Consider the following 15842-nt stretch of genomic DNA (forward strand, 5'->3'; position numbering starts at 1 on the left):
GTAATTCACAATAACTTGTTTAGTATACAGGTGTCATATTTTCTTCATTTTAACAAAAACCCCTTCTTTCAAGACACTGCGATTCTACAGCGCCCATTTTGGGAGGAAGGCTATGATAAAGGGCTCACAACTGGCGCAGAAAATCTTGCTAAACAATATTCTTACAGTTCTTTTCCTGTCGGCTATAGAATAGAAAAGTGCTGCCACATATTTTGTTCTCTAGTATTCTACAGAGTTCTTTTTTATTATTATTCTCATGTGTCACTAGGATAGGAGTGATCTGGTATGGAAAACAAAAAGAGAAGTTAATTAAAGTGCAAGGAAACATAATTATTAAAACATTTTATGTTAATCTACAATAATGTAACGGATTCCTTTTTAATTAAAATTTTGAAATACACTAGATTACATCATTTAAATAATCACAAACTAGAAGAGGTAATTGAGCCTTGTTAACAGAAGCGTATTTCAGAACGATTTCTGATGTTAAGACATTCCTTGGATTTCTACAATGGGTTTTTAACCATTTACAAACAAATCCAGTGATCCGTAAAGGGAGAGAGTATTGCTTATCCACAGGATTATACAGGTAATCTGGAATGTTTGTGAGTGAACTCTGAATATATTTCGGCTTCCTTTTCCATTTACGTGTTACATGCATTCAGTGCAAAGTAAAACTCGGTAAACTGGTTCCTACGTGGGCACGAGGGTAGAAGTAGAAAACTGATAAGCTAACAAAAGATGGATGAATTAAATGTTTCCTGGGAGAGCAAGCTGAAATGAGGCTAATTATACTGTCTAAACATTCTCCTTTATTGTGTTAATACTGCTCTAAATTTGACTGGATGTTGCCTAATGCTGTTATAATATATGCACAATGAAACCAGTCTATCATATATGGTCAAAATTCCTTTTTCCCAGCACAATCATGCAGTGTCAGACATCTCACACGCCTATCTGATCCCCACATTATTAACAAGATTAGCTCAATATTTTCTCTCTAGAGACCTGCTCCTCATGATCCGGTGCCAATAACCCCTAATTACCATAGAGGAAGACATCCCAAGTAGGCCACAAATCTGAAGGGCCCGCCCTGCCCCCCTTGAGCAAGTCTTCACAGGGTAAAGCCTATTTGCCCTCAGACAGACAACACACATTTTGTTGTCTTCACTGTTATACCTATTTACAAAATGTGCAAAAGATTCCCATTACCCAGAATCTAGATCTCACTCCTCTTACCACTTACGAGCCTCCTCTGATTTCTCCTTAGGCCAAGTTGTGCTGAAGTGATTATTTTGGCTAGCCAGATTAACTCCTTATGTTCCTACAGCTCATGCTTAACTTTCACTCCACACTTAACAGGCAGTCTTCAAACTAACAACACTCTTCCTTATCGCTACCAGCTCAGTCAGTTACACTAAGCAGAGGGTTGGCCACCAATCTCCTCTCAAGATGACAGCCTCTTTTTGACAGTTTGTGTTCCATGGGGCCCTCACTTTATCACCTCATCAGGCAATGCCTCTCAAAATGGGGAATGTGGCCTCCAGAAGGGTTTGTGGGGCACCTACAAGAGAGGGGGCAGCATTTTGTAAGTCTTATTGATAAGTAGGTCTATAAAGCTTTCCACAATCTGAGTGTCTACCTCATGGATTTGCTGACGGAAGGGTGGAATGGTCAGTCACAGACTGCTGTGAGTTACCTGAAGCTAGAGACCATGGACTGTGGGAGCAGCTGAGAAGAGGAGTAGCGGAGGTAGGGGAGCAACTGTGTGTGTAGGAACCACTCAGTTGGGAGCAAAGCAGACCTAAAGGTTATAGGAGCCAGGTAGCTACACCCAATGAGGTTTCTAAGTTGGGTTGTATGGAAGATCTAACAAGCTTAAAAACGGGGCACATTTTTTCCTTCAATTTGAGAAACACTTATTTAAGTGGTACTCGTCACAAATGAATTCTCAGTAGAAAACGACATCGTTACGGATAGCTCCAATGCTAATTGGCCAGGTGAAGTTCATCCTTGGTGCAATTTTTGTTGAAAAGGAGATCTTCAACCCAAAGCAGGTTGTGAGGAAATTTCTGAGCTTACTTAGCCAAGTCATTTTGCAGTCAGCGATCCTTTCATGACCTATTGTGCGATGCGCTTATCATGATGTTGGGCAAGGCGTTGCGCCGCTTCTTCCAGGAGCCCAGCTCCCGAGAGTACCTCCGTATCTGCCTGAACCAGTGGTGAGTCCGTGCCTTGTCTCCATCTCGGAACACAAAAGACTCCCGCCTGATCTCAAGGAGTTCAAACGTGTCGTCGCAGTCGGGATCCACAGAGACCACACAGTTGCTGAGTCTCAAGGGCTCCCTGAGCAAGCTGAACTTCCCATTGTTTTTGTCCCTAATCAGTACCAATACTGCATCTTTCACAGGCCCTGGCTCTCCGGGTTCAAAGCTAGACTCAGAGGCGCGTCTGATGTTGACCATGAGGAGCACTTGCATGTTCTGGAATTTTAAGGTCTTGCTGCCCTTTTTGACCCACTGCCCATCAGGAGGCTGGGCCAGCTGCAAGGGGCCTTCCATCACAAAGCGGGTTTCTTCCCGCAGCCAGCCCACAGTCTTGATAGCGGTTTCCCTCATTTCAATGTTAATGACCTCCCTGTTCTTCTTGCTGTCCTGGCGGAAGGAACGCAAAGTCCACGAGTTTCCTTCCTGCTTGGTCTTCATGTTTATGTGCTCCAGGTGGGACTCAATGCGGCTTTTGGCCTCCCTCAGGCTGCTGTGATCTGGGTGGTACTCAGTGGTGGCTTTGATGATGCGGCTCAGCAGAAGTGGGTACTTGGTGACTCTCTGTAGTGGAGCCATGAGGAAGGACCGCAGATTCATGCGGCGAAGAGCTGTGTTGTCGTTCTGGGAAACATTGAGGAAAATCCTGCAGGGAGGTCAAAAAATAATGTATTTTGTAAACAGGTACAGGAAAACAGAAAAGCTTACACCGAGGCTCTTGTTCTTACATACACATGAGGCATTGTTATCTTTAATTAATTAACATTTACAAAGTAATTATGACTTAAGATCCCAGAATATTATTGATATATACTGCTTTCCTGCAAAACCATTTACTTGATTTGCTAGACTCAGGAACATTTTTTATTTTTTTTCCGTTCTCAGGCTTTGTTTAATGCATCACTAAGGTAAGGTTCAATAGACTTGCTGTTGATATCTTAGCTGTTAAATATTACTAAATTTATGCAAGTGTAGACACAGGGCAGTATCTAGCATATTAGTTGCAATAGTGCAGGGAATGTTTTCACCCTCTCCTTGTCCTATGTGTCCTCTGTACCCTAAATCTGTTCTGAGGGTTCCCCCAGCCATCTAGAACGGATTTGGGGAGGAGGCTGGAGGTGCAGGGAGCACTCAGACACTGTACTGGGAATGTCACAGGTGGATGGGCACGGCCTTTCTATTGTTCTGATAAAGCCCCAGTTGGTGATGTGCCTTTGTTGGTAAACTCCTCAGCTCTAGTTGATGCCATGTATCCTGGTGTAAGTGCCTGGTCATTGATGAACCCCCCCCCCTCCCCAAAGCATACTTGCTCCAAGGGGTGTTGCTAAGTACTTAAAAGTATGGGCTCATAGACAAACTTTTTGCATATCTGAATTAATATGTACAGATGCAAATTCAGAATTTTAATATTACAGACAATAAGCCCATTGGACACCCCAAATATGTTCAATTAACTTGCACCCCACTCCAGATCTGTCCCCTCTTCAATTAAATAACTCTCATTTTCCCAAAAGATCCTTCTCCAAATCCATTTAATCCCCTTACAATTGCCCCCATTCATTATTATCTCTAGGTGCAATCATTTCAAATTCATTTATTTCCACAAATTTGTATCTTACTAACCCAGATGACATGCCCCTCCAACACACACCCAGTTAATCTCTTGAATACATTACCTACCCATAAATGCTCAGTACATTTAGGAAAAGATATGGAGTCTGTGCCCCAAGGCATATACTCCCTACCAGGCCTGTGCAAGGGGGCGTGGACAGCTGGGTACACTTGCCCTGGGCCTTGGAGGGCTAGGATGACTGGGGGGCTCCACCAGGGGCCTGCAGGACTTATGGTGTCATGTCAAGAACAAGACTTCCATGCTGGGCTTCATACAAGCTCTGAATGGTCCTGCTACCAACCCAAGATTAAGAGGTCTCCTCACCTGAGTAACTCCTTCTCTTTTTCCAGTGCATTGAGCATGTTCACTGAAGATGACTGCTGGAGGCAGTATGTCTGGAAGGCAGGCAGCATATTGACAAATTCCAGGAATATCTCACCGATGCACACAGTCATGAGGTCATCATCGCCCTGCCGACACACAACACACAAGGCAATGCATCAGCCAGAGACGTGGAGGTACCAGAGGCCATTAAAAGCCACCTGCCTAATATTCAATTGTGGCAAATGTGCTGGAGTGGAGCTGGTGACATTGGTGTCTCTGCAGTTTATGGAGCTGAGGTGTGTCAGGGCAGCAACAAAGGCAGGGCTGTGTGGACATACCAGCAGGAGGAACAGATTGGTGTCCACACAGCCCTGACCGCATCACCGCCCTGCCCCGTCCCAGCCCTGCCCAGGTAATATGCAACCCAGACCTACCACCTTGACTGCAACTGCTAATATAATTACAAGGTGATCTTGGACTACACGTTAGCAAAACACCTCATGATAGCTGTTTCAACAGTGAGTTTCTATTGGCCACGTTTCCCATAAACTACAGCTTGAATGCATTCTGAATAATTAAGCTCTTTCCGCACTGAAAACAAGCAAAAGTGCTACACGTTTTTCCTTGAACCTAAACCAGGAACTGCTAACTTCTGCACTCTATTCTCCAAACAGTGGCCCAAGCCCAGTCACTAGGAATCACAAGGGAGGAAAATGCTGTTATACTCAGCTTCTGTTTGTGAGCTTCCTATGGGCATCTCATTGGCCACTGTGAGGACAAGATGGTAGGTGAGATGGGCCTTTGGTTTGATCTAGCAGGGATCTTTTAATGGTTTTCTACTGACTCTGGTAGAACATTAAAAGTGTATGCAAATACAATGCAAAAGTGATTAATCTCAGCTTGACAACCATGTTGTTATTCCCTTCCATGTCTTTTAATGATTTACTCTACTGATGTATATTTTTAGAATCTGTTACATTTTGATTCCTAATTAAAAAAAGATAAAAGTATTTCACAAAAGACTATTGCAAGACCATTCCCCCTTTTTTGCCAGCATGAGGTGCTGTAGCACAGAGGCTCAGTTATGACACAGAGTACTACACTATTGCTGAAACAAAAACAAACATTCATAATTAAGGAAACATGCCATCCAACTTAAATGGTTTGCTGAAATCCATTAGCAGACACCATCCTTGTAAGTTAAACTGGATTTCAGTTGAATTTCATGGATTAAATCTGCACTTTTGAGGTTTTGAAACTGGAGACTGTACCACCCTATTCCCCCCAAAATTTCAACCCCATATATGTCAAAATAGAACGCTCAACATCTGAACCCTTTAAACTTACTGCATTAAAATTTGCATGCATGCACACAGATTTCTACGAAGTAGTGCAATGCAAATTTTGCATATATGATTTTGAGTTCTAAATTAATTTTAAAAATTGTGACTGGCAGAGCTGGAAATGACTCATAGGATCTCTTTTACGCCTTTGGTCTTATTCCCGAGCTCTTCTATTATCCTTGATTTCCCTCCTTGGCTCCCCAGCATCTTAAAAAGTTCAACTACATCTCTGACGCAGTGGATAGCATTATCACATTTCCCCATTTTGGATGATTATATCTTGGCCTAAAAAGACACAAACCTTTTGCCCGCTTGCACCACCAGCATGCAGTCCCTGGAAGGTCAGCTACGAGGAAATACAACCCTTGAACTGAAAAAGGTTCCTTGACCCTCGTCCAGGCTGGCTGGGAGTGACCCCCAAGGGTTTCACACAAGACTCTTTTCCAACCCTACCTGGGAGATGCCAGAGATCAAACCTTGAACCTTTGTATATAAAACATGACCTCCGACACCAGGAAGAATCCCTTTCCTGCCTACTTGTCCATATACCCAGTACTGTCTTCTCCGATGGCCCTCTAAGGCAGAGGGTTTTCACTGCACCTGCTATCTGATCCTTCCCCTTCCCTCCCTTTTAAAAATGGCTAAGTCAGAGACTGAACCTGGAACTTTCTGCATGAAAAGCATGTGTTCTCCTGCTGAGCTCTGGCCCTTCCCCAAGGCGATTATCCGGCCTTCAAAATAATACTCTCTCCCGCATTTGACTTGCAAAGTTCAACAACAGGGCGCAGAGCCGTGTGCCGTACACAGGGTGCTAGTCTGTAATAATGAACCATCAAGAACTGCTGTTCCAGCAAATTATAAGTAACCTTGAGTACGTTCAAGAAAGAGCCAGTTTGGAGCGTGGCTCAAATAACACTTAAAGGATTTAACTAGCCTTGCGCCTGTTCTTGGCCACCGGCAATTGTTGGCAGCCAAAGCCGCTTTTAATTGCTCTCCTGTGGGCAAGATGGGCTTCTTTGAATGCTGCTGTAAAAATTAATTTCATGGTAAAAGGGTGTTTTGTTTCTTTCAGAGCCCTTAATAAAGCACAGGCCATAATATAAATACACAGCGGCGTGTAAATGCCATTCGCTTTGCTGAGGTGCTAGCGCAACCGTCTGCCTGCCAGCATTGTTTTCCTTCAGCCAATGGAAATGCGGTAATATTTGGAACTGATGGTAGGCCTCGCTGCGCAGCAAACTGAAAGTGCTAAAGGGGCAATTCCACATGTCATAAAGCTAGCCCCATACTGGTCTGTTCAGGAGCACATGGGGCAAAGGGACTCACGGGGTAAGGCAGCCTTCCCCAGCCTGGTGCCTGCCAGATGTTTTGGACTACAACTCCCATCACCCCTTACCATTGGACATGCTGGCTGGGGCTGATGGGAGCTGTAGTCCAACAACACCTAGAGGGCACCAGGCTGGGGGAGGTTAGCAAAGGGATGCATGCATCGCAGGGGGCTTTCTTAGGTGATTCTATGATTCTACAAGGCACAAAGGATTTTTGAGATGCTTATCCACCAAGTGGTCTTGAATTCACGTAACTTGTCAATCACAAAGAAACACAGGCGACTTATGGTAGACTGGGGGCATCCAATCAGAGCTGAGGCCTTCTTCCCTAATCTAGAGGCAGATGTTTTCTCACACAATTGAAATGACAAAAAAATAATTAAAAAGTTGGTACCCTTTGGAACAAGAGCACAGGGAAGCTGCCTTATACCAAGCCAGACCAACTAGCTCAGTACTGTCTTCTTTGACTGGTAGCATCTCTCCCAGCCCTACCTACACGCAATGCATAGGCTCTTACACTCAGCAATGGCCCCTTCCCTCTTTCAGCAGCTAAAATGAGTCAGACAGAGGCATACCCATTCTCAATTCCCTTACCTGCTCATTAGGCATTGTGCCTTTCTAATGAGTGGCACAACCTTTGAGTGCCATAGTAACAAAGCTACAGTGGCAAAAGTAGCTCATTATAACTGCACAGGGAAAGGGAGAAGAAATCTGAGACCACACACGCACACACTACCTGCTCAAAGGCCTGCTCAATCTCTTCTTGAAGGTACTCCAGGAAGTTTTCGTTGAGGTCAATGAGCTCCTGTATGTTGCCGAAAACCACCAGCAGCTGGTCCTGTGTTAGCAGGCCAGCAGCTTGCATGGGGAGGTAGAACTCTTCCTTGATGATGCGCAGGTCCTCCCCGTAGCTGGTTTCAGTGTTGACAAACTCCAGCACCGACTCCTTCCGCTCCGTCCGGCACTTCAGGCACTTCTCGCAGAGGATGGCCCGCCTCTTGTTCTGGTTCTGGACATCCGTCTCCAGCGGGAAGTGTCTGCCCCCACAGTCGGTGCAAGGCTGGTGGGCCTCCCAGGCCTGCAGAGATGCCAGCGTCTCCGACGCCTTGCTCCTCCACTTCCTACTCAGCACCTGGCTGATGCCGCTGTCTGCCCGCTCCATCTCAGCTGACCTCATCCTTGGCACCCCTCCACTGCTGGCATCGGCACTGTCCCTCTCGTCACTCCCGCCAACAATGCCGCTGTCGGCGCTGAGACTGCTGACGTTGCTCCAGCGGTGTTTGGAACGAAAGGAGCCGCCCAGAATGCCGTGGTTCTCATCAACGTTGCTGCTGTAGTTGAGGTTGGCTTTCGTCAGCACTGGGCCTGAGCAGGGGGGGGAAATAAAATAAATCTATTTGTGGAACCTTCCCATTGTTTTGTTCCTCAGCCCTGTTCATCCAACAGTAAAAAGCTTGTCCTGTTTTGTTGTGTTTTTCTCCTTGTGACCAGGAAGGATTCTGCAAAGTACCTGAATACAGAGACAGGGAGAACCTAGTTCTTACTGATATGTTGCTACATTCTGGCATTTTCATACATACATAAAGATTTTCTTTTTCTTCATGCTAAGAAAAGCTTGACCTGATCGCTAAGCATGCTCTTAAAGGTACAGTAGCAGGTCATCTTTAAAAAAAAAAAAAAGACAGAAACCCTCCTTGTATTGTACTGGTTAAATTGTCCATCTAGCCTAATGTTATCTCCAAAGCCTTGGTCAAGGTTTCCTCAGCCTTGCCTGCTGAGATCCTTTAAATAGACCTAGACAACTCTTGACCCACCAATATATCCCGCTGGCTACATTGCTTGCTGGGTGCTTCTATATATTTGCAACCCCCCCAAAAGTAGAGGTTTATCAAATTCCTGGTGGGCCACAATGCACAACTGTGTTTAGTCTCATGGGCCATAAGCTAGCAGGTCTACTTGACAATATGCAAAGAACATATTCTGCTTCTGAGTTACACTTCTCTCTTTAATTCAACAGCTAGGGAAGGATGCTCTCATTTAGAATTTGGCTCAGGTGTGTTGGAAGGAACAAGCCTGTCCTAATGAACTACGCAAAGAACAAGCGGAAGCCACCTATTGACGGCTCCATCTGCTCAGTATACTTGCAGAACAATTGTTCCAGGTTCTACTCACCTTTTGCTATATCATGCATGAAGTCAAAGAAAGCACTAGATTGAAGCTTAGCTCATGACACTGCCTTACCTTTGCATACCCCCTTTCCTGCATTTGCCAAGAGCCAGTTTGGTCCTGTATGGGCCCAATCCAGGCTATTGGCTGTTGCTATGAATTGTACAGACAGAAAGCACACTGGAGGAGGAGCTGCTACTGTATTCCCCCTCCTCTGGAGGGACCCTGGAATAAGAGGCTACAGCCGGCTGCAAACATAATCCACGGCTGTTGAGTGGGAGATGTTTGGAGGCTATCTCTCTGAATGATGGCTGCTAACCTAATGTCAAAACACATCCAGAACTATGAGTGACATGGACAGACCCTGCAAATCACACACAAAGCAAAAGGCAAGGGGGGCATACTGGAGTCTCTCTCTTGCCGGCGCTTCTGGGCATGCTGCCGTGCTGCTGCAGCAATCTTCAGCTCCAGTTGTTTTCTCTTCACAGCATCTGTTGGCATCGGATCACTGAAATGAGGCCGCAGCCGACACTCCCGTTGAGCTTTGGTGCAGTCCGAAGTTTCGTAGGAGATGTCAGAACTTGATCGGCGGCAGTTGGGGCTGGAGCTCTGGAAGAAAAGCAAGGGGTGGTTGTGGGGAGAAGTTTCTACTAAACAATATATAAGATACTTAAATAAGGTAAAGGTAAAGGTACCCCTGACCATTAGGTCCAGTCAGGACCGACTCTAGGGTTGTGGCGCTCATCTCGCTTTATTGGCCGAGGGAGCCAGCATACAGCTTCCGGGTCATGTGGCCAGCATGACTAAGTCACTTCTGGCGAACCAGAGCAGTGCATGGAAACACCGTTTACCTTCCCACCAGAGTGGTACCTATTTATCTACTTGCACTTTGACGTACTTTCGAACTGCTAGGTTGGCAGGAGCAGGGACCGAGCAACGGGAGCTCACCCCGTCGTGGGGATTCGAACCGCCAACCTTCTGATCGGCAAGTCCTAGACTCTGTGGTTTAACCCACAGCGCCACCCACATCCCTTGAAGATACTTAAATATACATGGCCAAATCCGACACCCAGCGCCCACTACCTCTAAAACCGTTGTTTCTCCTCATACCTTTCTGGGGGGGGGGCAACATCCTCACTCAAGAAAGGAAGCAAAATATGAGCTGTTAGTGTTACATTGAACACATGTTCATGAAATCTGTGTGCAGCTGTTTAAATATGCACATAGTTTAATATTGGGGTGTCAGCAAGCAACATGTCTATTTTATCGGGCTGTATGGGAGAGTTGGCAGGATGGGCAACCATATGTGGACAGTGTATCGCAGCAGCAGCTTTACTCCAATTAAGATGGCAACAGCTCTCTTTCCCCACCAACCACTGTTTGCAATCCAAACCCAATGATTTGGATTTGTAAGTGCTAGACTGAGGATGAAACGGGCATTCCTCCCCATGCCTTTCCTCACACGCTTTCTGAAGGCTGGAACTTTATGTCTATACTACATAGTTAAACAACTTTCCAACTGGTTTCATTGTTTTGGGTCATGACCAAGCGATCAAGAAACACTTTTCCGTGAAGAATCTACACAGATTACTCTGAGCACCCTCACGCAGCTGTGGTTCACCCAAAGCTCCAGTTGGGTGAAGCTAGGATAATAAAACAACTCTCAACCCAATTTTAAAATATTGTGGGCCCGATCCAGCTAACATTATGTGAACAGGTCCTATTGAAAGCAATGGAGAAAGTTAATCTCCAGTTCCATTGCTTTCAACGGTATTTTGGGCCACTCCCGATATCATTCTTATTGTGCACATGTGATGATTCATATTCATGCTGGTATCGGGGCGGTTATCCACAATCCCGCTTTCAGTCGTTTGCACCTGTCATCGTTCTGAGGTAAACATACTTTTCAATTGGTGCATGTCCTGTAGCTTCCTGTTGAAACCCTGTAACTTTTCATATCTCAAATGTCTCAGGTTTTTTGTTTTGTCCTGCATTTGTTTTGCTACAGAGCAAGATTATCCCTCCAGACAGGAATCATGCAGTAACACTGGGGAAACATTTGCAGAACAACTGATAAAGCAGAATAATCATAGCTGTCAACTTTTCCCTTTTCTTGCGAGGAATCCTATTCGGAATAAGGGAATTTCCCTTAAAAAAAAGGGAAACGTTGACAGCTATGAGAATAACGTGTGGACAGTCCAGCGTCAATCCAACACAATTGCACTAATACTGCATGAATGACACACTATGGAATACACCTCCAAAATGCACCAGTCTGGAGGGGCCCTTAGTCACATGTAACTTTAGCTAGATTTGTACGGTAGTGTTGATGTGCCTTAGGTATCTTCATTCATTAGCTTGTTCCTCGCAGCCACCCAGAAGCAGGAAGGGTGAGATGGGGTGCGGGAAAACAGGAGAGAGAGGGGGGGGGAGAGAGAGGTAGAAGAAGGGAGGGAGGAAAAAGCATGGAGAGAAGAGCCAGAAGAGTATTGGTGACAGGGGTGCAGAATAGCTGAGAGCTGTCATAGAAAGTAAAGTTACAGCTCCCTGACCCAACACTTCTGAAACCCCTTTCTGTTCCAGGCCACACAACTCACGGTGGGTTGATGCGAGTCCTCCACAAAAGTGAGGTCATCCTTCTTAAGTTCACAGAATCCTTTGGAGGGAGTCTCAGGAGTAGCATCGCCACTGCAGCTGTGAAAAAAGGGACACCACCCCAATTAATGTCCTGCACAAACAGCAGTCCAGAGCCAACTCCATGCGTTGAGAGGAAAATGCATCTTGAAAGCTACAGTGTATTATTCTACAGGTCTTCTACCTTGCGGAGTCAAAAGCACCTCATATCTTCTTTCTCTTACATATGCCATTCCATAAATGCACTTCTACTGATGCAGCGGATAATAGGGTTGTGTGTGTGGCTTTTTTAATGAAACATGTTTGTAAATTTAAAGGGTTGCCCCGCCTAATATTTCTGTATAAAAGCAGCATCTAAAGTGCATGAAATCTTTAAGCTTCTTGTCCCTCTTAGTTGTTTTATTTGCACTAAGATAGGAGACAACTTTCTGTTCTGTCATCAGAAAGAAAGTGCTCCCCTAAATTATCAGATACCATGAATAATTTCTCATTCATAAATGATGAGGAAACTGTATATCCAAGCCCCAAGGGAGGGAAGAGAGAGGACAAAACCTAGTCACACCCACATATAGGATTAGCGGTGGCAGAAACAATATTTAGCATTTACGTAGCTCACTTGAAGTGTTCACTATACTCGGCACACAAATATGAATGGGTGAAGGGGTTTAAGACTTCCAGGTGTCAATCACACACAAAAATGCATGCTTTGCTTATTTGATATATTGCATTTGGGGATCTTGTGAATCATCAGGAGACTGCAGTATCCTTCTGCCTGTGTTAAAGAACTGTATACCATTCTAGATAGTTGCCCTCTAGGCAACCCTTCATACAAAAATGCAAAATACATCTTTTAAAATAAATATTCCCTGTGTGGCCCATCACACATTTCCTCACAAATATACAGTGAATCTTTGGTTACTATGCTGCTTCATATAGCATTTTTAAAATAAAAAAATTACATCATCTAACAAAACAACAACAGAGTAACTATACCAACTCTGGATAGTGACACTGGATAATATCTATATACTGTACATATTATTCCTGTGGCTTGGCTCACTTTCATGAATCACTTTGTAGTATCTGATATGAAGACAGCTCAGAGGTGTGTGACTTGTTCACTCCTGCTTTCAGCTTGTGGCACAGTGTTCTGAATTGATCTGTAAGGAGCTGGTGCATGGATAATCCTGCCTTGTGGGGAAGAAAAGGGAGGTTGGAGTCCATGCCAGTTCGGTGTTCTCCAACTCTATGGCTCTGCCTAACTGGGATGACAGCGCTTTCTGCCCAACAATGTTATACACACCGTGGACAAAATCCCAGTTTAGAATGCAGCTAGCTTGTTCTATTTCTCAACTGACGCTGGTTTAGAAGGAAATGCATCAAAATGCAGTAAAAGTATCTCCCCGCTTATGCATGTTCGACTCTCGCGTGGCCATGTATGTACTCGGTGCAGGGAAACAATTAAATAAATAGATTTAAACTTCAAAAAGGCAAGAAAAAGGCAAAAGCAGTCCTAAAAGAGCACAAGAACTGCAAAAATGGTGTGAAAAGAGCAGAAAAAAATGCTAGCAATCCCAGGAGCCTTTGCAACTGCAATCTCATGAGCCTTTGCACCAACCTTTGAGTTGAGTTTGAGAAAGGAGGTTTGGAGGGAGCTATTGTGGTGGAGTTTGGCATGTTTTGGGTGGCGCTTGGCGGTGAATGTGTTTACAAGATTTAGATGTGGCTAATATTCTGTGTGCCCTGCTTCCCAAACCAGCTGTGGAAGTACACTGGATGCAGAATAAACAGAACTGTGAACACCACCTCACTTTTCCAGAGAAAGAGAGTAGGTAGGTATTTCAGGTGATATGCAAAATGGCAAATTATATTAAAACTACTGGGAATTTTCCTTTGTAGGAAGTTATTTCTCTTTATATTCAAGAAATCATATACACACAGTTCCATATTTATTGGATACTGGAGTGCTCTTATCTGTACATTAGTACTCATTCTATATATTCTCTCAACTGCCTCTTAGCCAACTGTTTTTGCATCTATTCTATCTCTTTCTCCCAGGTGAGAGTGATTCTCCCATATGGTATTAGAGCAAGGAATTTATGTAATGGAAGGTTTCTGGATGGGGAAAAATGTACATAATGGTACGGCAACTATTTGTGGCTGAGGTGGTTCAATCAGAGATGTGCCTAATTCGAATGAAGCTAGGATGATCAGTATATGAGGTGGGTGTTGTTTTTGTTTCTGCTAGACATGGTAACTGGCTTCAGTTTTTGGAGAAGGGTAGTCCATTTGCCTGCTTCACTGGAAAAAAAAATTGTTCCCAAGGCTCCACCCTGTTTACTACCTCACTGCTGCAGATCCCAAATGGTCCAACTTCATCTTTGATTTTATTATGGAACCATCTTTATCCACCTCTTAAATCAATGAGCAATACTTCAATCTTGAGGCACCCTGCCATCTGGCATTCCTTCATCGTCTCTACAAGCTGGGCCTTTCTGTTATGGCTGAATTTTTCCTCTTCTCACTTTCCCCACATCATCCTTGACATTGGCTGCTGTTTTGACCTTGAAAGAAAACAATATTTTGCCCAGCAACTTTATGCACTTTAATATGCTCAAATCCAAATATTTTCCTTTTTTATTTTTTTAACCTTGGGACTTTTCTTTCCTTAACTGCTTTCTCTGTCATCGTAAAATTTTTGCCTGTCTTTATTTAATTCCTTATATACTGGATGCTCTGATTTCCTGCCCATTCACTGACATGGCTATTAATAATGCCCTAGGTTTTCATCTTTCTCTGTCGTCAGATTCCTCAGAAAGCCTGGTAAACACAATTCACAATCAAAAGGTAAAACAGGTAATAAATCAGGATCTCCTTTCAATCATGCTTTCAACCATTTCTTTTTTGCTCAAGTAAAAAAAAATGCTCTACAATTCATGACAGGCTTTAGATTATTCCATGAAGATAAAACACTACAAATTAGAGGCTCAGAATTAAAACATTAAGCTGCTTATAAATGTGCTGAGTAAATTACATTTGGAAGAAAGTTCAGAAATAAGGGGCAGATGTGTTGCATGTAATTCAAACACACACACAAAATTCCAGCAGGATCTTAAGAAGCCAATGACAAGAATAACCCAGGAAGTCTTCCACTTCACATGAATGAACGCTAACTTAATCTGAAATGATAAAATTGTCATGGGTGAAAAGGGTATCAATAGCCAGTAGTTATGAACGCTATATTACCTCCAGTATGCCTTTCACTACCAGTTGCTGGACAGCATAAGTGCTATTGCACTCATGTCCTGCTTGTGGGCTTCTTGTAGGCATCTGGGTGGCCACTGTGGTAACAGGATGGTGGACCAAATGGACCTTTGGTCTGATCCAGCAGTGCTCTTCTTATGATTTTATGTGCTGAAAGGATGCTGCTCCATGTAAACAATTGACTGTATGCAGCAGCTCACCTTATGGACTGGCCTCACACCAGATCTCCCCATGTTATTCATATTACTGACAGGTTTTCTTACAACAAGCACTCGGTCAAATCATGCGGCATGGGGGAAATCCACATGGCAAGGCAAGGCACATGTATACCTGGCCCCATGGAACAACTGCCACAAGGACCCTATTTCAAGCAGCCTCAACACCACATGTTGCTGAAGTGAACCTAAGGCTTGCAACCCTGTCATTTCACTGCCAAATCCTGAGAATATGTTGCCTCTCAAATCTAGTGACACCCCTGCCGCTGAGCCAGAAACTCCCATCGTCAAAACCAGATCCTCCATGAGATTGCTAAAGCTCTGGAAGAAAATGACAGCTGGGTTTTGAGCAAATAATGGCTCCCAGTTTTACAATTTCAAAGGGAAACTGTTTGGTCTCATAAGCTTTTGACTCAAAGTCATGAGAAGCTTGGCAACTGGTTGAAATGACCGTTGTGTTTTTCATAGAAATGAATTAATTTCAGAAAGCTCTGAATGTAAGCAAACTGAGCTTGATAAAGTCCATCTATGGCAAAAGGGATGTTGTGAACAAAAGAAAATAACACTGTGCGATGGATCTCAGTCCCATACTTAGAGAACCCATGGCTTATAAGAGCAGAGGCTGGCTCACCTGAGCAGGAGGAGGTGTTTTACTGCACTTGGGACAATGGAATCTCTATGTAGGTCAGACA

The 15842-nt window shown here is 44.2% G+C and overlaps 1 protein-coding gene across 2 annotated transcripts in view; it reads right to left on the minus strand.

Moving 5' to 3' along the window:
* Positions 1 to 4: 4 nt before the first annotated feature.
* Positions 5 to 15842, minus strand: part of LOC308593781 (uncharacterized protein) — a 69224-nt gene continuing 53386 nt past the window's right edge. For both annotated transcript variants that reach the window (XM_081206462.1, XM_081206461.1), the window contains exons 4-8: positions 11635 to 11731; positions 9442 to 9646; positions 7608 to 8236; positions 4201 to 4346; positions 5 to 2910 (exon numbers count right to left, since the gene is read on the minus strand). In XM_081206462.1, coding sequence (XP_081062588.1) covers positions 2115 to 2910; positions 4201 to 4346; positions 7608 to 8236; positions 9442 to 9646; positions 11635 to 11731 — 1873 coding nt within the window. In that variant the 3' untranslated portion in view covers positions 5 to 2114. The remainder of the gene's footprint in view (positions 2911 to 4200; positions 4347 to 7607; positions 8237 to 9441; positions 9647 to 11634; positions 11732 to 15842) is intronic.

Source organism: Podarcis bocagei, assembly GCF_964188305.1.
Source record: "Podarcis bocagei genome assembly, chromosome: 1".
NCBI lineage: Eukaryota > Metazoa > Chordata > Lepidosauria > Squamata > Lacertidae > Podarcis > Podarcis bocagei.